The 27,955-nt window shown below is 39.4% G+C and overlaps 1 protein-coding gene, 1 long non-coding RNA gene and 1 pseudogene across 3 annotated transcripts in view; 2 read left to right on the top strand and 1 right to left on the bottom strand.

Moving 5' to 3' along the window:
- Positions 1 to 14,757, bottom strand: part of LOC105464756 (uncharacterized) — a 31,823-nt gene extending 17,066 nt beyond the window's left edge. Inside the window, exons 1-2 of the long non-coding RNA XR_011617045.1 lie at positions 14,715 to 14,757; positions 13,769 to 13,902 (exon numbers count right to left, since the gene is read on the bottom strand). This is a non-coding gene — a long non-coding RNA (uncharacterized lncRNA). The remainder of the gene's footprint in view (positions 1 to 13,768; positions 13,903 to 14,714) is intronic.
- Positions 5,936 to 6,035, top strand: LOC112423827 (U6 spliceosomal RNA; annotated as a pseudogene).
- A 117-nt stretch (positions 14,758 to 14,874) lies between the features above and the next one.
- Positions 14,875 to 27,955, top strand: part of LOC105464762 (Rho associated coiled-coil containing protein kinase 1) — a 156,848-nt gene continuing 143,767 nt past the window's right edge. The window contains exon 1 of one of the 2 annotated variants that reach the window (XM_011712802.2): positions 14,875 to 15,872. In XM_011712802.2, the coding sequence (XP_011711104.1) occupies positions 15,780 to 15,872 (93 nt within the window). In that variant the 5' untranslated portion in view covers positions 14,875 to 15,779. The remainder of the gene's footprint in view (positions 15,873 to 27,955) is intronic. The other variant, XM_011712804.3, reaches the window with a different exon arrangement.

A 27,955-nucleotide genomic window follows, 5' to 3' on the forward strand; every position in this document is an offset into this window, starting at 1 on the left:
ACTTGAAGTCAGGAATTTGAGACCAGTCTGGGCAACACAGCAAGATCTTGTCTCTACAAAAAATTTTTAAAAAATAAAAAAAATTAGCCAGGGATGGTGGTGTGTGCCTGTAATCCCTGCTACTCCAGAGGTTGAGGTGGGAAGATTGTTAGAGCCCAGGAATTTGAGGCTGCAGTGAGCTATCATCACACCACTACACTCCAACCTGGATGACATGAGACTCTTTCCCTAAAAAAAATCTTTTTAATAAAAATTAAAATGCAGTATCTCAATAACATCCATTTTGGGAACAGTTTATAGCAGAATTGCAGATCAAATCATGAAGTACAAGAGATTTACTAATAGGTAAAAATAATTTCTCAGTGCAGAAAATTAAATTCATGTTTCAGAAGACAAACTTGGAAGTCTTCCCAGAATGTAGAAGAAAAGAAAGAAAGAAAAATAAAAACAGATAAGGAGGACAGAGATAAGACCCCAAGTACTGATAATTGATGTTCCAAAAGAAGAAAATGAAATAAATGGAGCATTATCAATAAACTAATATATGAGAAAAAAATTTTACTGAGGAGAAAAAAGAACCAAGTCAAAGAGTTCTCTCTTTTAGAAAAACATTATAAGAGATCCACTTCTGGGATTATACCAGTGAAGTTTTTTTTTTTTTTTTTTTTTTTTTTCTGAGACGGAGTCTGGCTCTATTGCCCAGGCTGGAGTGCAGTGGCCGGATCTCAGCTCACTGCAAGCCCCGCCTCCCGGGTTCACGCCATTCTCCTGCCTCAGCCTCCCGAGTAGCTGGGACTACAGGCGCCCGCCACCTCGCCCAGCTAATTTTTTTTGTATTTTAGTAGAGACGGGGTTTCACCGTGTTAGCCAGGATGGTCTGGATCTCCTGACCTCGTGATCCGCCCGTCTCGGCCTCCCAAAGTGCTGGGATTACAGGCTTGAGCCACCGCGCCTGGCCTCCAGTGAAGTTTTTGAATTTCAGAAATACACAAAGAATCTTACAAGAGCTAAGTTGGAAAATGTTGCCTATAAAGTAGCAAAGCACAGATTGCTTTTTAACTTTTTCTCAGTGGCACTAAGTCTAAAAAAGAAAATGGAGTAAATGTAATGAATTTTTAGAAAACTATATCTACCCATGTTGTCACTGATGTGAAGACGATAGGCATTCTTACCTATGCAAGATTTCACCTAAGTATTATTCATTTTAAAATTATTTAAAGTTTTACTTTAGGTTGCCCAAAATGAGTCAAAATAAGATTCAAGAAAGCAGATTCTCTAGGACTAGAAATAAACATGGGAATTAAACATACAGAAAGAAATATAAACATTAATCATAGTTAGCTACAAATTTGAATTAATATTGTAAAACTTGGAAAAAAAGGTTATAGTGTTTTTAAAAAAGAAGACAGAAAGATAAAGTTTGAGGCAGCAAATGTGCAAAGTTTCTCATCCAAATAGAAAGTTACAAAAGTTATAGTTTTATTTTTAAATTTATGATCAGAGACATGTATGGCCAACATTGCTTATGTTTCAAGGCAATTATTAGCACGCTAACAAGAATGTTTTAATCCAAAATCCAAATCATTGCAGAAGCAAGAGGAAAATAAGGTCAATGTTATATAGCAAATTATAGAAAGCAAAAACAACGATTAAGAAGAAGTTTTTTTAAAAAGAAAGAAGGAGGGCAGGAATGGTGACTCACGCCCTTAATCCCAGCACTTCGGGAGGTCAAGGTGGGAGGATCGCTTGAGCCTAGGAGTTCAAGACCAGCTTGGGCAACAAAGTGAGACTTCCCTGACCCCACCCTACCTGCTCTATAAAAAATGGAAAAAAATTAGCCCAGTGTGGTGGCAAGTGCCTGTAATCCCAGCTACTCTTGAGGCTGAGGCAAGAGGATTGCTTGAATGCAGAAGTTCCAGACTAGCCTGGGCAACAAAGTGATAATCCATCTCTACAAAAAACAGAAAAAGTTAGCTGAGTGGGGTGGCAGGACCCTGTAGTCCCAGCTACTCTTTGGGAGGATCACTTGAGCCCAGGAGTTTGAAGATGCAGTGAGCTATGATCACCCCACTGCATTCCAGCCTGGGCAACACAGTGAGACCCTGTCTAAAAAATATATGTATATATGGATATGATTGTGTACCTATGGGAAGAATAAAAGAAACTGAATAGCCATTTCCTTTTGTGAAAGGAACTAAGTGGCTTATGGAGGCTTTATCTATTTTTATGGTTGCCTTCCATTTATGAAAAATGATGTTTTTTCATCTTCCATCATGGTATAAAGTTTTTAAGTCTAAAAAATTATACAATTAGTGGAGGAAGAATATATAATAATACTTTTCATTGTATACCCCATTGTATCTTTTAAATTTGTGTGATCATATACATATACTAATTATTTGAATAAGTATAGTATAAAATTTTCAGAATATGGATTGGAACGAGACACTTCTTGATCTCTGTTAAATTCACTGTATGTGTATGATGTTGAAGTTGTTGTATTTGGTTTATATGTAGAGAAAAGTAGAAAAAGTTGGTTTTAAGGACATAGGGAAAATAATAAAGTAGACATATTTGAAAAGATGAAAACCATTTAGGCTTGAAAATAAGAAGAACAAGCTTGGTTCATTGGAGCTTCGCATGTCCTGGTTTTAGTCCCTTGTGGTGCCCAGCTATACTTTCTGCTGTTGCTTAAATTGGCTTAAGTTGGTTTCTGTTTCCTGCAACAACCACATCAAAATACCTAAAACCTTGGTGATATAGTTATAAATAGGAAAATCCTAAATAAACCATTCAAAAGTAGCAGTATATTGGGATGAATGTGTGTGTATTTATCTCTAGAACTACGAGGGTAACATAATATTACCCTTGTAACATAATATTAGCCTTGTAACATAATATTGGAAACTTTCTTTCTTTTTTTCTTTTTTTCCTTTTGAGATGGAGTCTCAGTCTGTCGCCTAGGCTGGAGTGCAGTGGCGCAATCTTGGCTCACTGCAACCTCTGCCTCCCAAGTTCAAACAATTCTCCTACCTCAGCCTCCCAAGTAGCTGGGATTACAGGCACATACCACCACATACCACCACAAACATTTTTGTATTTTTGGTAGAGACAGGGTTTCATCATGTTGGCCAGGCTGGTGTCAAACTCCTGGCCTCAGGTGATCGGCTGGCCTTGGCCCCCCAAAATGCTGGAATTACAGGCGTGAACCACTGTGCCTGGCCTGGAACTTTCTTTATATGATACATATGTCAATCATTAGCTATACAATAATGTCAACATATACCAAAAAAGCAATTGATAAAATATTAAATTCCTAACAAAGCTTTAAAAGCAAATTGGATAGATAATTTTAGATGGGACTCAGCATAGTTTTAACTGTAGTGATAACATTATTCTATGTCAATTATCTTTGTAGTCTAATTACTGCCAGAAGAAAGTTTGAGTTTGGTGCACTAGCATATATTTTTAACACTTTCCTAACACTTCCTAATGTCCTTTTCTCCCTCCACTGAGCAGTTGGCATTAGGCTCAGTGTCTTTTTTTTTTTTTTTTTTTGAGACAGGGTCTGACTCTGTTGCTCAGGCTCAAGTGCAGTGGTGCAACCATGGCTCACTGCAGTCTTGACTTCCCAGGCTTAGGTGATCCTCCCACCTCAGCCTCCCAAGTAGCGGGGCTACAGATGCTTGCCACCATGCCTGGCTATTTTTTTTATTTTTTGTAGAGATGGGGTTTTGCCATGTTGCCCAGGCTGGTCTCAAACTCCTGGCCTCAAGTGATCTGCCTGCTGGGGTCTCCCAAAGTGCTGGGATTACAGGCATGAGCCACGGCACTCAACCAAGCTCAGAGCCTTAAGCAAGGAACAGTAATAGAATGTTACAACATTGTTTTGTTTTATTTATTTTTATGGTTGCCTTCCATTTATAGAAAATGATTGTGTTTTTCCATCTTCTATAATGGTGTAAAGCTTCCTTTTTAGTGGAATTTAAATCTAAAAAAATTACACAGTTGAAGAAAAACGTTAAGTAAATAAAATCATATGTTGTAGTAGATATGATGTTAGTATTTAACTGATGTCCATATATCAGTGAATAGACACTGTCTTAACATGATAGCGAGTATTTATTTTAAATCAAAACTTAACATGTGCTTAAATATGAGTTATTTCTGAGAAAAATGACAAAAGACAAGGATATCTGTTGTCTATCTCTACTGCTATAGTTAAAGAACTGAGACCTAAAATAGATGTGAGGCATGATTACTGGTAAGAAAGAAACCAAACCAAATGTCTAAACATTATTTACACACACATGATATTTTGTCAAATTTAAGATTTTCTTTTTCACCTTTTAAACTCTCTGAAATTGAGATACATCTCAAAAATGATAGCTTGTTAGTGTCCTTTCCTTTGGTGGTATGTAAAATAATTATGTATCTTATAATTGATATTGTTTTACATTAAAATATGGTAGTTATCAATAAATCTTTAAAAATTTCAAAATGAGAAAATTTTATAGACACAATAAGGTCAATAAAATGGCTGGGTAAGAGATGATAAATATATCATAATCAATAATCATGAAATAATCAAAACAAAAGTCCTATTCAGAATGACAACAAAATTTTTAGAATATCCAGAAATAATCTCAGCGAAAAATCTGTGTGGCCCAGGTGATAACATCTATAACATTTTGTTAATAAATATTTTTAAACATTTTTGGGCTGGGTGTGGTGGCTCATGCCTGTAATCCTAGGACTTCGGGAAACTGAGGCAGGCAGATCGCTTGAGCCCAGGAATTTGAGACCAGCCTGAGTAATAGACAAAATTCTGTCTCTACAAAAGAATACAAAAATTAGCTGGGCATGGTGGCAGGCACACGTGGTCCTAGCTACTCAGGAGGCTGAAGTAGGAGGATCACTGGAGCCCAGGAGGTCAAAGCTGTGGTGAACAGTGATTGTACCACCGCACTACAGCCTGGGTGACAGAGTGAGACCCTGTCTGAAATAAATATAATTTTTTTGAATAAAAGTTACCAATTATTGATTGGGAATATTGAATAGCATAAATATTTTTTTTCAAATTAAATTATAGTTTAAAATATTTTCAGTTAAAATGGCAGTGGAATGGGGGTATAGTGAGGAAGAACTTGAAAAGTTATTCTAAAAATCGTATGTAAGAATAACAAGTTGAAATAACTTTTTAAAGAAGAAGACTAGATTTTCTGGGCTATCCAAACATACCATGTGACTATAGTTATATTACTACACTAGTAGAATAAATATATTTACAATGAAATAGAAGAGAGCAGGAATATAGTTACACATAATTCATCCTTGTTAATGAAAGTATAATGAATCATTAAGACAAGCTTATTTAATAGATGGTGTTAATAGAATTGTTTAGCAATTTGAAAAAGTACAACAGATTCTCACCCTATTCAATACATCAAAATATATTCACTTATAATGAAAAACAAAATATGGAAAACCAAGCCATAGTGGGAGAGTGGGGGGACAAAAGTAAATAGAAATACAAATATATTAAGCATTTGGAAAGTGGAAGGACTTTGGAAAGTGGAAGGATTTTTTTTTTTTTTCTTTTTCTTTTTTTTGAGACGCAGTCTTGCTCTGTTGCCAGGCCGCAGTGCAGGGGCGGCAATATCGCCTCACTGCAAGCTCCGCCTCCCAGGTTCAAGCGATTCTCCTGCCTCAGCCTCCTGAGTAGCTGGGACTACAGGCATGTGCCACCGCGCCCGGTTAATTTTTTGTATTTTTAGTAGAGACGGGGTTCACCATGTTAGTCAGGCTGGTCTCAAACTCCCGACCTCAGGTGATCCGCCTGCCTCGGCCTCCCAAAGTCCTGGGATTACAGGGTGAGTCTCTGCGCCCGGCCGGAAAGTGGAAGGACTTTCTAAACATAAAAATAGCAAAAGAACTGCTCGCTTGGGCACATATACTATAATTGAACAATACAGAGATTAACATGGCTGCTGTGCAAGAATGACACAAATTGTTTAAAAAAGTAAACATTTTGGTTGTCAAAAATACACTCAGAATTTAAAAATAAATAAAAACATTGGTAAAAATGTGCAATTAATAAGATAAAGGTTAGTATTTTATTTATATTCATACAAATCAATAAGAAAAATTCTAAGAGTCAATTGATGAATAGGCACATAATGTAAATTAATGGAAAAAAAAAAAAAACCTAAAACAACTAATTGGCAAACATAGGGAACACATATCCAATTTCATAATAATCAATGATATGCAAATCAATACAACAATGAGCTCAGATGTAAATAGTAACACACCCAGTGCTGAGGAAAAAAATAATAAAAAGATGCACAGGCTGGGCGCAGTGGCTCACACCTGTAATCCCAGCACTTTGGGATGCTGAGGCAGGCATATCACCTGAGCTCAGGAGTTTGAGGCTAGCCTGGCCAACGTGGTGAAACCCCGTCTCTACTAAAAATACAAAAAATTAGCCCGGCGTGGTGGTGCGCCTGTAGTCCCAGCTACTCGGGAGGTGGAGGCACTAGAATCACTTGAACTCGGGAGGTGGAGGTTGCAGTGAGCAGAGATCGGCCACTGCACTCCAGCCTGGGCAACAGAGTGAGACTCCGTCTCAAAAAAAAAAACTAAATAAATAAATAAATAAATAAAAAGGCATGCAACTATTAATAGTGGGAGTGTAAACTTGTATTACCAAATTAAACAAACAAAAAAACACTCCCTTTCTTTTGGCCGGAACCACCATTTTCCAGTAATTCGCCAAAATGAGGAACACAAAGCGAAAGAGGAGGAGAACCCAACGTATGTTTTCTAGACCTTTTAGAAAACATGGAGTTGTTCCTTTGGCCATGTATATACGAATCTATAAGAAAGGTGATAGTGTAGACATCAAGGGAATGGGTACTGTTCAAAAATGAATGTCCCACAGGTGTTACCTTGGCAAAAATGGAAGAGTCTACAATGTTCCCCAGCATGCTGTTGGCATTGTGTTAACAAACAAGTTAAGGGCAAGATTCTTGCCAAGAGAATTAATGTGCGTAGGGAGCACATTAAGCACTCCAAGAGCCGAGATAGCTTCCTGAAACGCTTGAAGGAAAATGGTCAGATAAAGAAGCCAAAGAGAAAGGTACGCCGGTTCAGCGGAAGTGCGAGCCTCCTCTACCCAGACAAGCATACTGTGTGAGAACCAACAGGAAGCAGCCTGAGCTGCTGGAACCTATTCCCTATGAATTCATGGTATAATAGGTGTTCAAAAAAATAAAAAACCTCTGGACTGTAAAAATGTTTCTCTTCATTGAGTAGAAGTGTGGTGTCCTCTCCCCGAAAGAAATATTTAAAGCAAATTTTAATTGTGCCCTAATTCATTATGTAATGTCTTCACTATTCAAATTTAATGCATTTCTTGCTGAAATATGTGAGGTAGCTTATTGTGTAACAAATTACTCAATTGCTTAGAAAATGACCAGGTATTATGTATGAAATATTTGTACTAGTTTGAAGATAGTCCCTCTAAATCATCAAGGAAGAAATAAAATTATTTACAAAAAAAAAACACCCCACTTTATGTACAAAGATGTTTACAGTAGCATTATTTATAGATGAACAGAGTAATGGTTAAGCAGACTATGGTAAATTTCTAGAATGGAGTATTATGCAGGCTTGAAAAGTTATAATTAGAGTATATATAAGACTGTCTGCTGTAAAAAAAGTATACAATAATTATCCTATAGCATATAAAATGAACAAACAATTGCAGAGGGAAGAAAAAGATGAAAAGGGAAACTACAAAAACATCAACAGTGATGATAATTGGGTGGTGGGAATATGGGTGATTTTTGTTCTCTGCTTACTTTTCCATATTTTCCAAAATTTTAAAAATAAGCATGAACTATTTTTACAATGAAAAGAAAAACATGAGTATTGCTTTTAAAGTCCTAGCCTATGCCCTAGGGAATGTATGAAGCAGCAAAGACAAGAACACATAAACAAAAACAAACATATAAATTCAACTAGCAGAGTATTTACACTGCAAATAAAAAGGGGTAAAGTGTATGAGTTATCATAGCTATTAACAAAGAACATAGAGAGTGTAAGGGTAACATTTATATAAATATGGGTGGGCATAAGGAATCGGTGTCTCTCTTCCAGTTAGAGACATTTTTAGGGAGGAGGTTACATTTCAGGAGGTATTTGAATGATAGAAGGGAGGGGAAAACAGTGAAATGTCAGAAACATTTTTCTGTTTCCAAGTGTTTGGTATGGAAGTCTGAAAGTTGGGACTGAGATGACTGATAAAAGTTATGACAAATAAAAAAGAGAAGTAGATACTGAGTGACGAGTCCGTCACTGCCAAAAAAAGGCAATTCACCAGTTTAGGAACCTTAAAGAGGAAGATGTAAGAACCTAAAAAGCGACAGGACAGAAAGTAAACTTGGTCTTGGAACTCAGTGGAGTGGTGCTGGGTGGGAGGGGGAAATTTGGATAGGAAGCTGTTACCAAAAAAATGAGAAAGAGTATGTAACCAGCTATGTGTATCTCCTTGATCTGGGCTTCCTTCTCTTATTATGGCCACATACCAACTATCTCAGAAATTCCACAAACATAACAGCCCCCACTCTTAGAATAAATTGTAATATCAGCCATTTGCATGCTCAGGATTGTGAGTGTAACAGTAGGGTTCCAAAATGGCAATGGCATAAAGCAGGGAAGTAATTATTTTACAAAAATCCATTTTCCTCTATTTCTTCATTCTGTTTCTAGGGTCAGTGCAAGTATTTTTGCAGTTGAATGGAATAGCAGCTTCTAAGAAATAAAAAACAGATGTTAGAGGAAGGCATTCCAGGGTGAGTCAGGAGAAGCCTTAAGGGTACTCTGTGTTCACAGCTTGCCCTACACTTTTCCTTCCTATCTTGATAGATACCTGCATCCCCAACTCTGTGTAGGCAGCATCAAGGCCATAGTAGATCTAAAAATGTCAAAATACATTTACTCCCATGCCTGAATGTCCCATGGAAAGAAAAGCTTGACTGATCTCAAAAGAAGTACTCTTAGGTAAAGGAACATACTCTCTTGATTCGCTTTTCAAATCTGGGAAAATATATACAGATAAACTACTTATGGGTAAATATTAATCATATAAAACCAACCTGTTAAAACAGAAATTAACTTAATTTTTTTCAATTTCTGTTTACTAAGGTTGTTCAGTATCAAGTGAAGTTACTCTATATGAAAAAAAAAAAAGGTAGTACCCTTTGGAAAGTTATATTAAACATAATAAGTATCATACTTTCTTGGAAATGTTAGCTAAAGTTGCTATAGAAACTTAGCCACATCACATTGTTAACACGTGTGTGGTATGCATTTTTGAAATAACATGCAATTTATAGCACTGAATTAAAATTGATGTATGATTGTACCTGCATTTTTGGTATGTTTTTGAAATAGAATAAACATGATTACCTTCTAAATTGAGGAAATAGAAAAACATAGGTAGAATGTATTTATATAAGAATATGATAATTTTGCAATAACTTAAAACACCTGAAATCATTCTTTAATTTGTTTAAAAAGCTTTTATATTTCTTTTGGACAGAGTTTCCACTGAAGTGAAGATTAACATGAGTTAGTCTGTCATTCGTTTACCAAGGGTCTACTGTGGGCAGCTTCCTTTTATAGTGGGTAATTAAAAGAAGTATAAAAGGCATTCCCAACATATATCTCTCTATATATTTACTTATGATTAATTCTTTTCTGAAATTCAACTGTTTTGTCTTGTATTGCTGTAAAACTATGCCAAAACCTAGTGTCTCGAAGTACTAACCATTTTATTATTTGCCCATGATTCTGCAGTATGGGCAGAGGGCTTGGAGAGATCAGCTTGTTTCTTATTCTATGTGCCACCAAAGCTTGGGGGCTGCTGGAATGGGCCATAGTCTGGGGTCTCTGTTCTCAAGGTCTGTAGGATTCCTTGGTTGTCTTCCATGTGATCTGTTTATGCGGTTACTTAGCTTGGGTTTCCTCACACCATGGTGATCTCAGTTTAGTCTGACTTCCAGAGCATAAAACTGTTAGCTGCCAGGCACCCTCAGAGCTTAGGCCTCCTGCTGGCACAGTGCTACTTTTGCTGCACTGTATTGGTTAAAGCAGGTCACAAGACCCCAGCCCAGATTCAATGTGGGAAGGAATGCCACAAGGGTGTCAATATTGGAGACATAGTTCACTGGGGGCCATCTTTGGAGGCTAGCTAACACATCAATGTTTATTAGAGAAATTCACGAACAAGATACCAAGCCTATTTCCTACCAAATGACCAAAAGCAAAGGAATGCTCAGCTTAATTTTCTTTTACTATACAGAAGTCTACACCCAAATCTTTCTGATGTTTCCATGATCTCTCCCAAATATGCCTCATTCAAATTCTTTCAGCACTGCAGTCTCTTCATTAGGTTCTAGCATGACTCTCATGTACACTAAATGTTTCCAGATGCATGAATTCCAAAATTCAGAAAAATTAAGATATAACTAGTTTAGTCTATATATTTACAGAGCGTTCTCAACTTTGTAAATTTCTTTTTATAATTATTTTTTTCTTTTTTAGAAACAGGGTCTTGCTATGTCACCCAGGCTGGAGTGCAGTGGCGCTTGGTCCTAGCTCACTGCAGCCTTGAACTTCTGGGCTGAAGCGATCCTCCTGCCTGAGCCTCCCAAGTAGCTGGGACTATAGACACGTACCGCCATGCCGGGTTAATTTTTAGATTTTTTTTTGTAGACACGGGGATTTCGCCATGCTGCCCAGTCTGGTCTCCCAACTCCTGAGCTCAAGCGATCCTCCTGCCTTGGCTTCCCAAAGAGCTAGGGTTACAGGTATGAGCCACCATGCTTGGCCAACTTTGTAATTTTTTAATTGCCAATTAAGAACATTAAAAAATGTACCATCTACTATTACTCTTGCTTCTTAAAGGAAAGTATGTTTACTTTTTAAAAAAGTAACAGAATTTCATACTGAAGGACAGCCTTCAGTATGAAACGGGTTACTTTATGAAAACTTACTATATATCTTTATTGTTCTTATTTTGCTGCAAGTCATGAAAATCCCACCAAGGACTGCCACTGGTTCCTGGACCCAGTGTTTGGGAATCCCTAGTCAATTCAGTGTTACTGAACATTTTCAAGGCCTTTAAAAACATTTTTTTTTTTTTAATTTTTTGAGACAGGGTCTGGTTCCATTGCCCAGGCTGAAGTCAGTGACATGATCTCAGCTCACTACAACCTCTGCCTTCCAGGCTCAAGCAATTCTCCCACTTCAGTCCCCTGGGTAGCTGGGACTACAGGTGCCACCATGCCTGGTTAATTTTTGTATTCTTTTGTAGAGGTAGGATTTCACCATGTTGCCCAGGCTGGTCTCCAATTCTTGAGCTCAAGTAATCTGCCTGCCTTGGCCTCCAAAAGTGCTGGTATTACAGGTGTGAGCCACCGCACCCACCCTTCAAGACCCTTTTCATTCAACCTGTTAAAATCATTTCACATCTTTATCTAGGGACTGTAATCAGACTGATGACATTGCAAATTCTGTAACTCCCTCATTTACATGGAATCATTTAAATCTGTGCTAATGTAAGTAATCCAATTGTTAAATACTTGTCACTGTATTAGGACTGGATAGTGTAAACATAGTCAGTAGTTATGAATGGGGGGTTCTGTAGTTAGATTGTCTCTGTTCCAATCAGGGTCTGAGCAAGTATTAACAACATATCTCTCTGCACTTCAGTTTCCCCATCTGTGGCATAGTTTTAAATATATCATGTATAAAGTGTGTGGAGTAGTACCTAGCACATGGTGAGCACTCAATATGTTTGTTATATTATTATTATATTTATACATGGCATCAGTATTTTGCTCTTACATGTAGGATTTTAACATACTTTTCTTTTCTTTTTTTGAGACGGAGTCTCGCTCTATCGCCCAGGCTGGAGTGCAGTGCCATCTCGGCTCACTGCAAGTTCCGCCTGCTGGGTTCACGCCATTCTCCTGCCTCAGCCTCCCGAGTAGCTGGGACTACAGGGGTCCGCCACCATGCCCAGCTAATTTCTTGTATTTTTAGTAGAGACGGGGTTTCACCATGTTAGACAGATGGTCTCCATCTCCTGACCTTGCGATACGCCCGTCTCAGGCTCCCAAAGTGCTGGGACTACAGGTGTGAGCCACCGCGCCCGGCCCATAATTTATATTTTAAGGGTGATCTCAAATATCCACAATACTTTGGAAGAGATTAGTCACAATTAGACGATAGAATTTTAAGGTTGTAAGGGAACTTTATTTTGTTTTTATTTATTTATTTATTTTGAGACAGAGTCTCGCTCTGTCACCCAGGCTGGAGTGCAATGGCGCCATCTCGGCTCACTGCAACCTCCGCCTCCAGGGTTCAAGCAATTCTCCTGCCTCAGCCTCCAGAGAAGCTGGGATTAACAGGTGCCTGCCACCACACTCGGCTAATGGAAGGGAATTTTTAATATCATATGATTCCACCCTATTATAGGTGAGGATCTCTTTATTAAAAAAAGTTGGCCGGGCGCGGTGGCTCACGCCTGCAGTCCCAGCACTTTGGGAGGTCGAGGAGGGTGGATCACGAGGTCAGGAGTTTGAGACCAGCCTGACCAACATGGTGAAACCCCGTTTCTACTGAAAACACAAAAATAGGCCAGGGGCAGTGGCTCATGCCTGTAATCCCAGCACTTCCGGAGGCCAAGGTGGGTGGATCACCTGAGATCGGGAGTTCGAGGCCAGCCTGATCAACACGGAGAAACCCCATCTCTACTAAAAATACAAAATTAGCAGGGGGCGGTGGCGCATGCCTGTAATCCCGGCTATTCGGGAGGCAGGAGAATCACTTGAACCCAGGAGGTGGAGGTTGCGGTGAGCCGAGATCGCGACATTGCACACCAGCCTGAGCAACAAGAGTGAAACTCCATCTCAGTACAAAACAAACCACCAAAAATTAGCTGGGCGTAGTGGCGCATGCCTGTAATCCCAGCTACTTCCGAGGCTGAGGCAGGAGAATCGCTTGAAACCGGGAGGCGGAGGTTGCAGTGAGCCCAGATGGCGTCACTGCACTCCTGCCTGGGCGACAAGAGCAAAACTCCGCCTCGGAGGAAAAAAAAAAAAAAAATTTAATTCAGAGTCCATCTATCTTACGGCAGAAGATAACTAGTGATGTGTTACAATCATCAGAAGAGCCTTGTAGGTAAGTAAGCTATATGGACTTCACATATATTTCTAGTAGTTCTGCCAGGTTGGTTATCACTTCCACTTATATTTATCAGTGTCACTCATGTATTGTCTTAACTACCTGTATTTCTTCGTATGTGTCTAAATGGAAAGCAACATAATGTTCACCGTTCTCTGAGAACAAAATTCCTAATACCTAAAAATGGTAATAATAATAAAAAAAAGACAATCAGGGTTTAGGAAATTTATTTTAGGGCAACTGCTAGATTTATTTTAAGCCCTACGCTTAAAAATAAATCTAATTCACATGACTTAAAATGCTGGAGCCAAGAAAAGTCACTGCAAAGGCATTTAATGAGATACCTGGTTTGTCTAGTTGTCTTTGCTATGATTTTTGTATAAACCAAAAACGTCCTATCTTGATATATACAGTGGATTTTACATCTAAATATTTCTTGTATTTAATAAATTAAAAATAGAAATAGACATTTTTTTCAAACCATATAAGATTTTCCTAACCTCTGACTCACATCGTAAGGTTGGTGGACTGTTCAGATGCTGTACGATGCTTCTTACCCCGAAGCTTTTTGGTTCATCTGTAGCATTTTCCATCATGGGGTAAAAGATCCACATTTTCTATTTCTAGTGATCCTTAATTTGATTTCTGAGCAAAAATAAAGTTTGATTAGAAATACATTAAGGTAGATTTCCTGCTGAAACCAGTGAAGAACATAACTTTATCAGCGGGGGTGAGTGACAAATCTTTCACCTTTCCTCACATCACAGTCAGTGAAGCAACGAACTAGGAGAAATGCCTATTATTCTCATGTCCTACGTCAGTTCTGATAAAAATCACACTTACGTTTCACTGAATGTTTTGACATTGAAACGACAGCATTACATGTCCAGGAGAGAACTACAGTGGGGGTGTTAATGAAGTAAGAGAACTAATACGAATGACTTAAAAATATTGATTTTTTTCTAAGAGATTATTTTCCTTTAAAAAAATTAAATTGAGCTTGACTTCTATTGACTGTACCTTCCGGAGTCAATATTTTATGGCTCCCCTGACACACACGCCTGGAGTGGGAGGGTTGAGCGCTTCGAAACTTTCCCAGTGAATTGTAAATGGGTTCAAGGCTAGGGCTCCAGAGGGCTATCCATGGAGTACCACCGAAAACCAAACGCCACCGAAAACCAAACGCCGCTAAATGCTGGTACCTGCCCACGAAAAGGCTTCCTGCCTAAAGAAGAACGTATCATCCCATCCTGACAGTAACAAGAACAAGCACTATCTCCTCGTCAGAAGTCTCTGGACTTGCTACAACCCAGAGGAAACAGAGCTGGGGCATCTGCCGGGACAGCGACCAGAAGCAGCCAGAGCTCCGCCTCTGTCCGGACCTCCAAGGCGGCTCCAGAGCCCTGCAAGGCTCCTCAGAGCCGGCCAAGGCTCGGACCCTACCGGCAGCTGCTTACCCCACGTCTGCTCCTCCCGGCGGTCCGCCTTCTCCGCCCGCCTGCCCGCAAGGCCCCGCCCACCTCACCGCCCCGCCCCGCCCTGCGGAGGCGACAGCGTGCGCGCGCGCGCGCGGGGTCCCGGCTGGTTCCCCTTCCGAGCGTCCGCGCCCCGCATGCGCAGTCTGCGCCGGCGGTCTCCGTTTGTTTGAACAGGAAGGCGGACATATTAGTCCCTCTCGGCCCCCCTCGCCCCACCCCCCCAGGCATTCGCCGCCGCGACTCGCCCTTTCCCCGGCTGGGACCGCAGCCCCTCCCAGGAGCTCCCCCATCAGCAGCCGCCGGGACCCAACTATCGTCTTCCTCTTCGCCCGCTCTCCAGCCTTTCCTCTGCTAAGTCTCCATCGGGCATCGACCTCGCCCTGCCCCACCGGACACCGTAGCAGCAGCCCCAGCAGCGACGGGACAAAATGGGAGAGTGAGGCTGTCCCGCGGGGACCAGCTCGTGGCCGAGACTGATCGGTGCGTCGGGCCGGGCCGAGTAGAGCCGGGGACGCGGGGCTAGACCGTCTACAGCGCCTCTGAGCGGAGCGGGCCCGGCCCGTGGCCCGAGCGGCGGCCGCAGCTGGCACAGCTCCTCACCCGCCCTTCGCTTTCGCCTTTCCTCTTCTCCCTCCCTTGTTGCCCCGAGGGAGTCTCCACCCTGCTTTTCTTTCTCTCCCCGCTCCTGCCCATCTCGGGACGGGGACCCCTCCATGGCGACGGCGGCCGGGGCCCGCTAGGCTGAAGCACCTCGTCGGAGCGACGAGGCTGGTGGCGACGGCGCTGTCGGCTGTCGTGAGGGGCTGCCGGGTGGGATGCGACTTTGGGCGTCCGAGCGGCTGTGGGTCGCTGTTGCCCCCGGCCCGGGGTCTGGAGAGCGGAGGTCCCCTCAGTGAGGGGAAGAAGGGGGAACCGGGCGCACCTGGTGACCCTGAGGTTCCGGCTCCTCCGCCCCGCGGCTGCGAACCCACCGCGGAGGAAGTTGGTTGAAATTGCTTTCCGCTGCTGGTGCTGGTACGAGGGCATTGTCACAGCAGCAGCAACATGTCGACTGGGGACAGTTTTGAGACTCGATTTGAAAAAATCGACAACCTGCTGCGGGATCCCAAATCGGAAGTGAATTCGGATTGTTTGCTGGTGAGTAGCGCTGTTCTCTTTTGCTCGTCTGGGGTTTTGCATGTCTTTCCTTCCTCTTGCATTACTCTGGTTCGCTGCAAAAGAAAGTCTCAGGTGTGCATAATCGTCTTGGAAAACGCTGGATTTCTGTTTCCCGAAGAATCTTGGAGTACCATTAACATCTCATGGCGTGGTCCTATTTGCCATTTGACTGGCTCTGTACTAACTACTCTCTGAACTTTTAATTCTGACTCAGTTCATGAGTACCCGAAAGATACTTACAAACTGCTATTGCAGGCATCCTATAAAAAGTTATTACGTCAGAGTTACTGCAACGTATGTAGTTTGTTGAATGGCGATCGTAGTAATACTAATCTTTTTGATCAGTTTGACAGTTAAATTGAAAAGACAACTTTGCTTTTTTTTTTTTTGCGATTTAGCTCCTAGGCGTTTAGTTTTTAGCCTTGAAAGTGACAACGGATAATTGATATTGAGCAAGTGATTTTTGAGCCAAAATTTCATAGGTGATTTGAGTTTGAAGGAACTTTTGGCTAAACTGTTGTAAAAACCAAAGATAATTGGTCTTAGGCCATTACAATGTTAACTTATTATATTATTGGTTACAAAAGTACTGACCATACAGTTATTGTAACTGTCTTTTTGGTGGTGTGGCACTTAACATTGTCACTTTTAAAACATTCTAAAGAGGGTTTTATGACATGAAAAACCAAAATCCCATTTTAAAAATAGTTAAGTGGTTGATAACCTACAGTTCTCTGTAAATAATTGGAATTCTTAGGTTTGATACATTTCCTCTGTAAACGAGTTTCTGAACAACTAAGGGTTATATAGTATTTCTCTTTTAGTCCAAACAAAACCACAAAATCTCTAAAAATAAGGTTTCAGGGAGTACGTATATGGACGGGATTTCACAAAGTCTTCGGTGAAATAATGTTAGAGATGCTCAATTTTGGGAATTAAGATTAAGGAAACAAAATAATACCACTCAAAGAAATAATACAATTCAAAAATCCCATCTTGAATCAAAGGAAAATTAATGTAGATTGTTTAAAATTAACGTGCATATTTTTCCACGTGTATGGACTTTACAAGAAGCTTCCCAAAGCTTTCAGAATTATTCTAAGCATCCCTGACCAGGAAATAAGAGTATTGTGGGTTATTAGAAATGTCTTATCACATTATGGATGCTCTTCATATTGAGAAATAGTAAAGAAGATTGATGCACAATGGATTTTAAAACATTTTATTAAACGAGATAAGTGGAAGGAATTAGAATATATCTGTCTAGTAAGGATTTCTATAACTTCTAAGAAGTCTGATTTATCTTTTAATATTTATCCAGTTTTCATGTATTTTTAAGTTTATTTTGCTTTTTGATCTCCTTATTACATGAGATGGTGTTATAGGGAGGGTTTTGTAGCTTTCTTTTTTTATTTTAATCATCTTCTAGCCTCTTGCTATAGCTTCATTTGTTGGGGACCTTTATTTAGATGTGGAGGATACAAGGAAATATAAGTCATGGACTCTTTCCCTGAGAGTCCAATCTATTTAATGGAAGACAAAACCTTATCTCATATATATACACAGAAACAAAGCCAAACACTTCACAGATTGAGAAATGTGATAAATTCCAGATGATTGTTTAGATAATGTATGATCTTGGAAATTGAGAGGAAGAAGTCACTGTGAATTGAGAGAGCCAAAGTATGTTTCATGATGGATGGATAGGATTTAGATAGAGGGTACTCAGGAGGAGTGGAGGATAACGTGAATAGAGGATAGAGACATGACTGGCTATGACAGGTTTGGGGAAACAAGGAAGATAAGGTTGGAAGGAAGGATTAGGGTTAGACTGTGGAGGATTTGATTGGTAGGCCAAGGATTTTGGACTGCCTTTACAATGTTGTGGGTGTTAAATATTTATAAATAAGACCGTGCTAGGATGAATGAAGAAGATGAATCTAGTGTGTGGAAGATGGGTTAGCATGGGAAAAGATTGGAGAGATGGTGAGACTGGATGGTTTTAAAAAATTATTATTGTAATAGTCCAGAAATGATTGAAGCCCAAAATTGGGGCATGAGAATGAGAAAAGAAGAATTAATGGAACTTTATTGGCAGGCTTGGGGAAAAGAAGGGGAACCAAAGAGAGAGGCAGTAGTCAGATGACCCTGAAAAAGTTGAGCCTGGATTATAGGGAGAATGGTAAAAATAGCAAAGTCAGGTTTGGAAATTGCTTGGCTTTGAAGGCCTACAGATAAATTCAATTTTAGATTTGTTGTATTTGAGGGGATAGTGGAACAATCATGAGGAAATGACCTGTAGACTGTTACAGATACAGAACTGAGCTCATAATTACAGATAATGATTTGGAAGTCATTTGCACAAAGGTGCAAGTTGATATGATAAAGGGAGAAACAGTGGAGGGAAAACAGGGTGAAAGATGAAGGTTGAACAAGGAGGAAGAGTGGAGGAAGTAAGCAATCAAGGCCTCTAGAGTTAGGACAGCCAGGTGTCATGGAGGCCAACACTTCTAAAGCAACATTTTGAAGAAGAGAATAGTCAACAGACACGTTTGGTTGTTTTTTTCCCCTTGAAATCTTATTATCTTGTCCCCTTTTAATGTTTAGTTCCACAGCTGTTTATTGATAGCTGTTACTGAAATTTTATTAGCCTATCAATCTGAACTTGGTAAAGACTGAATTTTCCTTTTTTTTCTGAGATGGAATCTCACTCTGTTGCCCAGGCTGGAGTGCAGTGGTGCCATCTTGGCTCACTGCAACCTCCGCCTCCCAGGTTCAGGTGATTCTCCTGCCTTAGCCCCCATGAGTAGTTGAGATTACAGGCCAATTTCCATATTTTTAGTAGAGATGGGGTTTCATGTTGGCCAGGCTGGTCTTGTACTCCTGACCCCAAGTAATCCGCGCTCCTCGGCCTCCCAGAGTGCTGGGATTACAGGTGTGAGCCACCGTGCCTGGCCCAAGACTGAATTTCCTTTGGAGACAAAAAGTCCTTTTTTCCGGTTTTGTAGTATCTAGCATGAATTTTCTTTGCATGATGTCTTATGTTTAACATTGAGCATTCATTCATTCATTCATTCATTCATTCATTCATTCTGTCATTCAGAGTGACCTATCAGTTGACTTCAACTTTTTCAGTGAGTTTGTTCTTGTTCTCCCCTATCTGGACTTTGGACCTCTCATATATTATAGGAGCAAAACTCCTTTTACATTGGTTGCCTTTCTATATTATTTTGACTTTTGCTGATTTGTTTAACTGATACTTACTTATTAGTGTGTATTATGTGCCACAGGCAATTTAGTTCTAGGATTTTTTTTGTAATCCCAAAAATAAGGTTTTCAAATTGTTTCTTCTCTACCTCCTTTACTAGATTCATGCTTAGAAATGGAAACTTCCAAATCTTTTGGTTTCAGAAGTTTGCTGATGTATGTCCTTTTAACTACCTTACCCACTAAACAGCTTTTTTGTTGAGACACTAATGATGAATAGCATCTGTAATCTGAAATTTGAAATTCGAAGTGCTCAAAATCTGAAACTTTTTGAGTACTGACATGATGCCGCAAGTGGAAAATTCCACACCTGACCTTGTGCAATGGGTTGCAGTCAAAACTTTGTTTCATGCACAGAATTATTAAAATATTGCATAAAATGACCTTCAGGTTGTTTGTGTAAGGTATATATGAAACGTAAATGAATTTCTTATTTAGACTTGTCCCCATCCCCATGGTATCTTAGTATATGCAAATATTTTAAAATCTGAAAAAGTATGCAGTCTGAAACACTTCTAGTCCCTAGCATATTAAACAAGGGATACTCAACCTGCAGTAGTTTAGAATAATGTAGCTGGAAGAACTCTGATAAGTGGGTATCCAACCTTTTCTGGAACACCTATAATTTTTTTCAAGGACTAAGTAAGTTCAGTCTTCATATTATATATAAATGCTAAAATAGTCTGCAAATATTAAGATATATTATGATAACCATTCGCTTGTTTCCTAAAGCATTCAAATTAGTCAACTTTGCTTTTCTGTAAGTCATATTCTTTCCAGTGTCCTAATGGTTGTCTTTCTTACTGTCCGTGTTACAGTTTATAAGGATTATCGGAGCTATTTCCCTTTTTCTGACTTCCTTATCTTCTAATTATTTTGTCTAGGGCCTGTAATAATTTCTCAGTGATTTTGAGTACCCTTGAAAACAGAGTAAGGGATAGAGTTTAGTTAAGTCTGTTTAATCTTTGCAGAGGAAAAGATGCTTATAATTTGTAAATTAAAAAGGAAAAACAAGGCCGGGTACAGTGGCTCATGCCTGTAATCCCAGCACTTCGGGAGGCCAAGGCAGGCGAATAGCTTGAGCCCAGGAGTTCGAGGGGAGCTTGAGCAACATGATGAAACCCTGTTTCTACCAAAAATGCAAAAAGTTAGCCAGGCGTAATGGTATGCGCCTCTGGTCCCAGCTTCTGAAAGGCTGAGGCCAGAGAACTGCTTGAGCCCAGGATGGGGAGGTTGCAATGAGCCGAGATTGTGCCACTGCATTCCAGCCTGGGCAACACAGTGAGAACCTGTCTTAAAAAAAAAGGAAAAACGAAAGTGGTTGGGAGGGTTATGGATATATTTGTTTTGAAGTTTGACATACTTTTCATGAAAATACAGCTATCTTCCTTGTAGCGTATTTATTAGCACACTGCTTCACGATGCCAGTTTAGAACATGACCTTTCCACTTTTCTTCTGGCTGGTGGAGGTGTAGCAACGGGTGAGTGGAGGAGATGGAAGGGAACCAATATTAGTCGAACAGTGCATGTTGACTTCTAACACTGTGCCGTTCCTTTTGTACATGTTTGTCACTACTATTTGTCATTAGGGAGTTGTTCAGAATGTGGAAGATAAACGTAAATGAAATTTCTGGTGTTAGTATTTGAGTTTTTCTTCCTTTAAATTATCTTCCTGGGCTCTCTTGACCTAGTGCTTTCCCATCTTTTCATTCTTTTTTTCTTTGCCTCAATCTTTGGCCTGTAATACTTATCTTTGTCTTCACTCTCTTGGAGAATTCATCCATTCTTACAGCTTCAATTACTATTATCTCTGTGCACATGATACCCAAATCTTTATTTTTAGTCTTTTGTTTCAAACCCTAAATATCTGACTGCCTTGTAAGCATCTCTACTTGGGTGTCATGTTAGTCTCAAATCCCTCATATTCCAAAATAGGCTTCCTCCCATAAACTTACCTGTTTTGTCATTAAGTCAACTATTGTCCCTGTCACTAAACTGGAATTTTTGTTGTGAACTTTTTTGACAGTGTTAGTCCACACATTGGGTTATTACAGCAGATTTTGGGTAGCATTTTAGAATCTAGATTATTGCTGTCTAATTCCCGGTACGCCTTGCCAGTTGAACTGATCAGTTTTGGGGATATATTACTCTTGGAATGAAAAGAGCTGAGGTCATTAAATCTTTAGCCTCAAAGTTGTATCTCTGCCAGTGTTCCTAATTTGTGTGTTAATAGGTGTTATTAGTATCAATTGCATATCTGGTTAGTTTGGACCAGACTTTTTTAGATGTTAGTATGTTGAAGGAACTTCTTTAAAAAAAAACAAGTTACTCTCCTAATTCATTTTTATTCATTCAGCAAATCTTTGTATAGGGCCTAAACTTGGATTGAAATCTAGGCTCTGCCATGTATTTGCTGAAATATTTTAGGAGGTTATTTTAACCTGCCAATGCTATTTCATCTTCAGAAAAATAAGAGGGGATAAAAGTACTAGACTGTTGTAAGAATTGAATAATACAGTCAAAACAACTATCACAGCATTTGGTATTTAGTAAGCAATTGTAATATGTCATATTTATAGTATTTCTGTTAGATACTAGTCAGTGTGCTCAGTCTAGAAGTTGATATTTATTGTCTTCTCTAAGTGTAGAGTAATTTATCTAGCACCTCAAACTGCTCATAAATTCATAATCTAGCTGTGCATTATTGACGTCTAAGCCAATTGTAACTGAAAATTGAGACATTTATTAATAGATAGATTGAATAAATGGGGAGGATCTTTTACAGACTGTTTATTTGTTTAGTCATGATTTATAACGTGGTATCTACTTTGTGCCAAGGGTTTAGTTGGATATAAAAGGCAATTGGGAACTAATTGATGGAGATTGAGTTGTTATCTTGTTCTCTTTCTGTATGTATCTTTTATGCTTTCAGTATGTGTTCTGTAAATAGGCCCTCTTGCACTACAGCCACCCTGTGGGTGTGTAGAGAGGTGGCTCAGAGTAACAGCTGAGATATGAATTGGTTAATTCATTAATCTTTTGAGTCAGAAATGTTTTTAATCCAGAAGAAGGAACTACATGTAAAATTTTATATTGAACAAAGAGTAAATTCTCAGTTTTAGATTAGACTTTGCATAACTTTACACTAGTTTTACTTCATGATTGTAAGTTTTGGTGTTATGGATATATGGTGAAAACTGCAGATTCTATTATGATAATTGATAGAAAAACCCACTTACCAGGAAATATTACATATAGAGTTCTATCTATCTATGGATATATGGTGAAAACTGCAGATTCTATTATGATAATTGATAGAAAAACCCACTTACCAGGAAATATTACATATAGAGTTCTATTGCTGAAGATAATCCAATAGCTCTACTTCTCCATTCTCATCCCCACTAAAAAGGGGGCATATCCATTTAGTTTAAGTCCACAGTATAGCTGTTGGATGCAACACACATGTGTTCAAGAAGATGAACAGATAGTACCGCAATTCACAATGGAAAGTATTTATTCTTAAAAATATGCCATTAGTGTGGTGTTGTGAAAATAACACTGGACTGAAAATTCAGAGCATAGTCTTGTTTTACTGTTAACTCTCTGTGTGACGAAGTACATCATTTTTCTTATCTAACGTTCAGTTTCCCTATTTGTAGAACAAAGTGTTGGACCAGATAATTGCTGATGTCCCTTGTATCTCTGAAAATTCTATGATAGGCCTGGCACGGTGGCTCACGCCTGTAATCCTAGCACTTTTGGAGGCCAAGGTGCATGTATCCCTTGAGCCCAGGAGTTTGAGACCGGCCTGGGCGACATAGAGAGACCTCAGCTCTACAAAAAAAAGTAAAATATTACCTGGGTGTTGTGGCTTCCACCTGTAGTCTCAGCTACTTGGGAGATTGAGGTAGCAAGATTGCTTGAGCCCAGGAGGTTGAGGCTGCAGTGAGCCATGTTGGTGCCACTGCACTCTAGCCTGGTTGTCAAGGTGAGACTCTGTCTCAAATAAATAAATAAATAAATAAATAAATAAATAAATAAATAAAATAAAATAAAAATTCTATGAGACTTTGTTTATTACACTTCAATTAAAACTTCAAAAAATTGTCATTGATTTATTATTTAAGAAATAAAACTTAAACAGTTAAATGATGTTGGGGTAGAAATGTAAGATTGTCAGCCATCTGTAGTAAGTGCAGTTTTTGGAACTAGTTCCTAAATTAATTTCAATAATTATATTTGGCATTAGTTTTTGAATTTGTGACTTATGTTCATAACTGTAGAGGTTTGTACTTTTTGAACAGAGGAAGTATAATTTTTCATTTGTTTATCTATTAAGATGTAAAGATATAGTTTTCTTCTCTAGTATACTTGCCCTCTCTGTTTGGGATTATGAAATATAGAGTATATTTTTATTACAGTTCCTAAACAATAGGAAGGTAGATGTTCAAATTAACGTCCAAAGTCTGATATCTCAGGGAGGTGAGAGGTTATCTTATACTTGTGTTATATTTTTAAGGGTAAGCCAACCTGTGCCCTCTTAGTTGATCCTTACTTCTGATACCAGATTTTTGGCAAGAAATTGAAAATTTTCTCAGATTGTTGTCTTGAACTACTATTTTTTTTTTTTTTTTTTTTTTGAGACAGGGTCTGGCCCTGTCACCCAGGCTGAAGTGTGGTGGCACTATCTCAGCTCACTGCAGCCTCCACCTCCTGAGCTCAAGCCATCCTTCTGCCTCAGCCTCTTGAGTAACTGGGACTACAGGCATGTGTCACCATGCCTGGCTAATTTTTGTATTGTTTTTGGTCGAGATGGGGTTTTGCCATGTTGCACAGGCTGGTCTCAAGCGAGCCATTGGCCTCAGCCTCCCAAAGTGCTAGGATTACAGGCGTGAGCCACAGCACCCATCCCTCAAACTAATTTTGAAACAGTGCACTGCAATTAACTTTCCTTTTTCTCTTTTCTGTTATTCATTCATTCATTCATTTGACAGATGTTTATTTGGTGTATACTGTGTGCTAGGAATTCTGCTATGCAATGGAACACCATGGTGAATAAAAACAAACATGCCCCACTTTCATGGAATTTATAGTGTCAGGAAAAGGATTAATTAAATGTCTATCACACTAAGATAGGTGTGGGGTAAGGTGAAGGGCAGGTAAGAGATGTGATCATGACTTTCCTTTAAGGTTTGGTTTTCTTGTAGTAAAGCCGTTAAGTGTATAGTTTTCAGATATGAGGCTGTAGATTGTCTATCAGATTCACTTGAGGCACTTGTTAAAAATGGAACCTGGGATCTTGCCTAGACAAACAAAATCACAATGTTTTGGGATGATTCTTAGGATTTGCATGAGATGTGAATTCTTAGACACACTCAAGTTTGAAAACTGTAGTTACAGTGGAAAGTGTGAATTTTCATTCTGTTTGGTAATTTTATAATGAAAAATTTCAAACGTACACAGAAGTAGGGAAAATAGGATGGTGAACTCCTGTTACTCAGATTTTGCAGTTTGCAAAATGTCGTCACATTTGATTTCATTAATCACCCCTTTTCTTACCAAAATATTTTAAAGTAAATTCCATATATTGTGATTTCATCCTTACATACTTCAATAAGCATCTTTGAAAAAAAAAAAAAGACATTTTCTTACATAATCATAATGGCCATTATCATGCCTAGCAAAATTAAAAGTGCTTTGGTATCATTAATTCCCAGTTTATATTCAGATTTCTCTGATGGTCTAAAACAGTGTCTATTTTACAGTTGCTTTATTAGAATCGGGATCCAAAGTCCAAATGTTGCTTTTCTTTGGTTAGGTCCTTTAAGAGTCTTTTAAGTCTCTTCTTAATATAGAGAAATCTCATTCCCCCAACTTCTCCAATTCCCCTCCCCCTGCATGTTGAAGGAACTAGGTCAGGGGTACTATACAGGACCTTGTTTTACATTCTGGATTTTTCTTTTTACTTTCCTGATGATATAATTTAACTTCTTCCTGTATTTTCCATATTTCCTATAGTAGGTAGATCTAAAAGCTTACTTATTTCAGATTTCTAGTCAGCGGTACTTAATAGATTGTATTTTCTTTGCCTCACACGGAGGTGCATAATGTCTGGCTGGCCTGTGGTGATGCTAAGGTTGATCATTCTGTTCAGGTGGCATCAGTCTGTGGTAACTTCCTGTAAGAATCCTTCATTAACCTTTCATCTAATGGTTCCATTCATTCATGATCTTTAGCTGAATCCCTGTTATTTCATTAGGGAATAGCAAAATAATGATTTTCTAATTCTGTTATTCCTTTTACATTTATTAACTGTAATTCTTCTGTTAAAAGTAGAACTTTTACATATTAATATCAACTAGGGCTGTATGTTTACCATGAAATACAATTCATGAAATACAGGATGAATGCTTCAATATTTTCCTTAATTGCCACTTTTTATAGCAAGGTACTTTGGAGACTTATTATGGTAGATATGCCACGAACTGGGTAATTTGAGGGAAGTTTAAGTAAAGGACTGTTTACAAAGGTGTAGATAGTATTTAAGGAAGCCAGTAGGGACAGTGCAGTGCTCTGTGACTGGCCACAGTGAGGAAGGGAGTTGCGATCGCCTCTAGGCCAGCAGGAACAAGGGAAGAGGAGAACAGCTGAGGGCAGCTCTATGGAAGAGAGCTCTCTGACAGGCAGTGTGGTTTCAAGTTAAAGAGGAGCTTGTTGATCAGATATTAAGGGAGGCAGAGGAATATATCCCCTACCCTTATTCTCCTCTCTCCCTACATACAGTCTCCTTCTGAGGTCTCCCATTACCTGAAAAGCTAATATGCATAAGAGCCTGTTGATATGATCCATGTGAGTCACAAACAAGACATAACCAACATTTATTTATTTATTTCTCTCTCTGTCTTTTTTGTTTTGTTTTTTATTTTTGGCATCATTATAAACACATTTAAAAATACTTTTGGTGTGTTTCAGTCAATTTATGTCATCCTTGCTGATACTCAGCTTGTTCTGTCTTTGGCTAATGGGGGCTTCTTCAGGTTGATTCTCTTGTTATTTGTATATGACTCTAATTATCTTTGATAGAGCGTCCTTGTTTTTTTTTTTTTGCTGCAATGAGGTACTCAGGCTCATCTTGTACATTTCTTGCCTCAGACTTGGAAATCAGCCATTCCTCCAGGAAACTCTTTCCTTTTGGTGGGGAATGCTACTCTTTACTACTGGTTGAAATTGTTTCTTGTCCTTGTTCAGTGAACAGAGCTATGATGTTTTATTTTTGAAAAGAAGAAAAAGTGCTTTATACTGATTATTTCACCAACTTCATGTCAGTTAGACTCTTTCATTTTAGGTTTTTCCCCCCTCCATACTTAAAAAGTGCTTTCTTTCCTTTTTGATTTAATTTTTTTGTGTGTGTATTTGAAACATTTACATGCTTTTTGGTTGGTTTGGGTTTTTTTGTTTTTGTTTTTGTTTTGAGACGGTCTTGCTGTGTCGCCCAGGCTGGAGCGCGGTGGCACCATCTCGGCTCGCTGCAACCTCCACCCCTGCAGTTTCCAGCAATTCTTCTGACTCAGTCTCCCGAGTAGCTGGGACTACAGGCATGTGCCACCATGCCCGGCTAATTTTTGTATTTTTAGTAGAGGCAGGGTTTTGCCATGTTGGCCAGGCTGGTCTTGAACTCCTGAGCTCACGTGATCTGCCTGCCTCAGCCTCCCAAAGTGTTGGGATTACAGGCATGAGCCACTATGAAAACAGGCCTGGCTTGTTTTTTGAGACAGGGTCTTGCTCTGTCGCCCAGGCTGGAGTGCAGTGGCATGATCACGGTTCACTGCAGCCTCTTCCTCCTGGGCTCAAGCGATTCTCTCACTTCAGTCTCCTGAGCAGCTGGGACTATAGGCACGTGCTACCACGCCTGGCTAATTTTAAAAATGTTTTGTAGAGATGGGATCTTGTGGTGTTGCCTAGGCCAAGATCAAATGCTTAGCCTCCCAAAGTGTTGGGATTAAAGGTGTGAGCTGCTGTGCCAGGCCCATTTACGTGGTTTGAAAGTTAAAACTATACAGGATATATTCAGAATATTCTTACTTTGATCCACGTCTCTCTACCCTGTTCTTTTCCCTTTACTCTTTCTTTTGATTTGACATTTCAGTGTTTATTCTTATAAATATAAGCAAATATATATCCATATACAGATATACATAGATATTTACATAGATATGTTTATATTCTTTTTTTATCACTTTTTTACACAAAAAGTAGCATGCTACATATTGGGGTGTGATTTTCCTCATTCCTTTTTGCAGCTGCATCCTGTTCCATTTTGTGGGTGTTAGCATTGTTTATTCAGTCTCATGGATGGACATCTGAGTTGTTTATGCTATTAGTAACTTTGCTCATGAGTCTTTTTTTTTTTTTTTTTTTTGAGACGGAGTCTCGCTCTGTTGCCCAGGCTGGAGTGCGGTGGCGCAATCTCCACTCACTGCAAGCTCCGCCTCCCGGGTTCACGCCATTCTCCTGCCTCAGCCTCCCGTGTGGCTGGGACTACAGGCGCCCGCCACCGCGCCCGGCTAATTTTTGTATTTTTAGTAGAGACGAGGTTTCACTGTGTTAGCCAGGATGGTCTCGATCTCCTGACCTCGTGATCCGCCCATCTCGGCCTCCCAGAGTGCTGGGATTACAGGCGTGAGCCACTGCGCCCGGCCTCATAAGTCATTTTATATTTTTAGCAGTGTGTCTTTGGAGTAGATTCCTAGAAGTGAGATTGCTGGGTCGAAGACACGTGCATATATAATTTT

The sequence above is a fragment of the Macaca nemestrina genome, chromosome 19 (genome assembly GCF_043159975.1).
Source record: "Macaca nemestrina isolate mMacNem1 chromosome 19, mMacNem.hap1, whole genome shotgun sequence".
NCBI classification, from domain to species: Eukaryota; Metazoa; Chordata; class Mammalia; order Primates; family Cercopithecidae; genus Macaca; species Macaca nemestrina.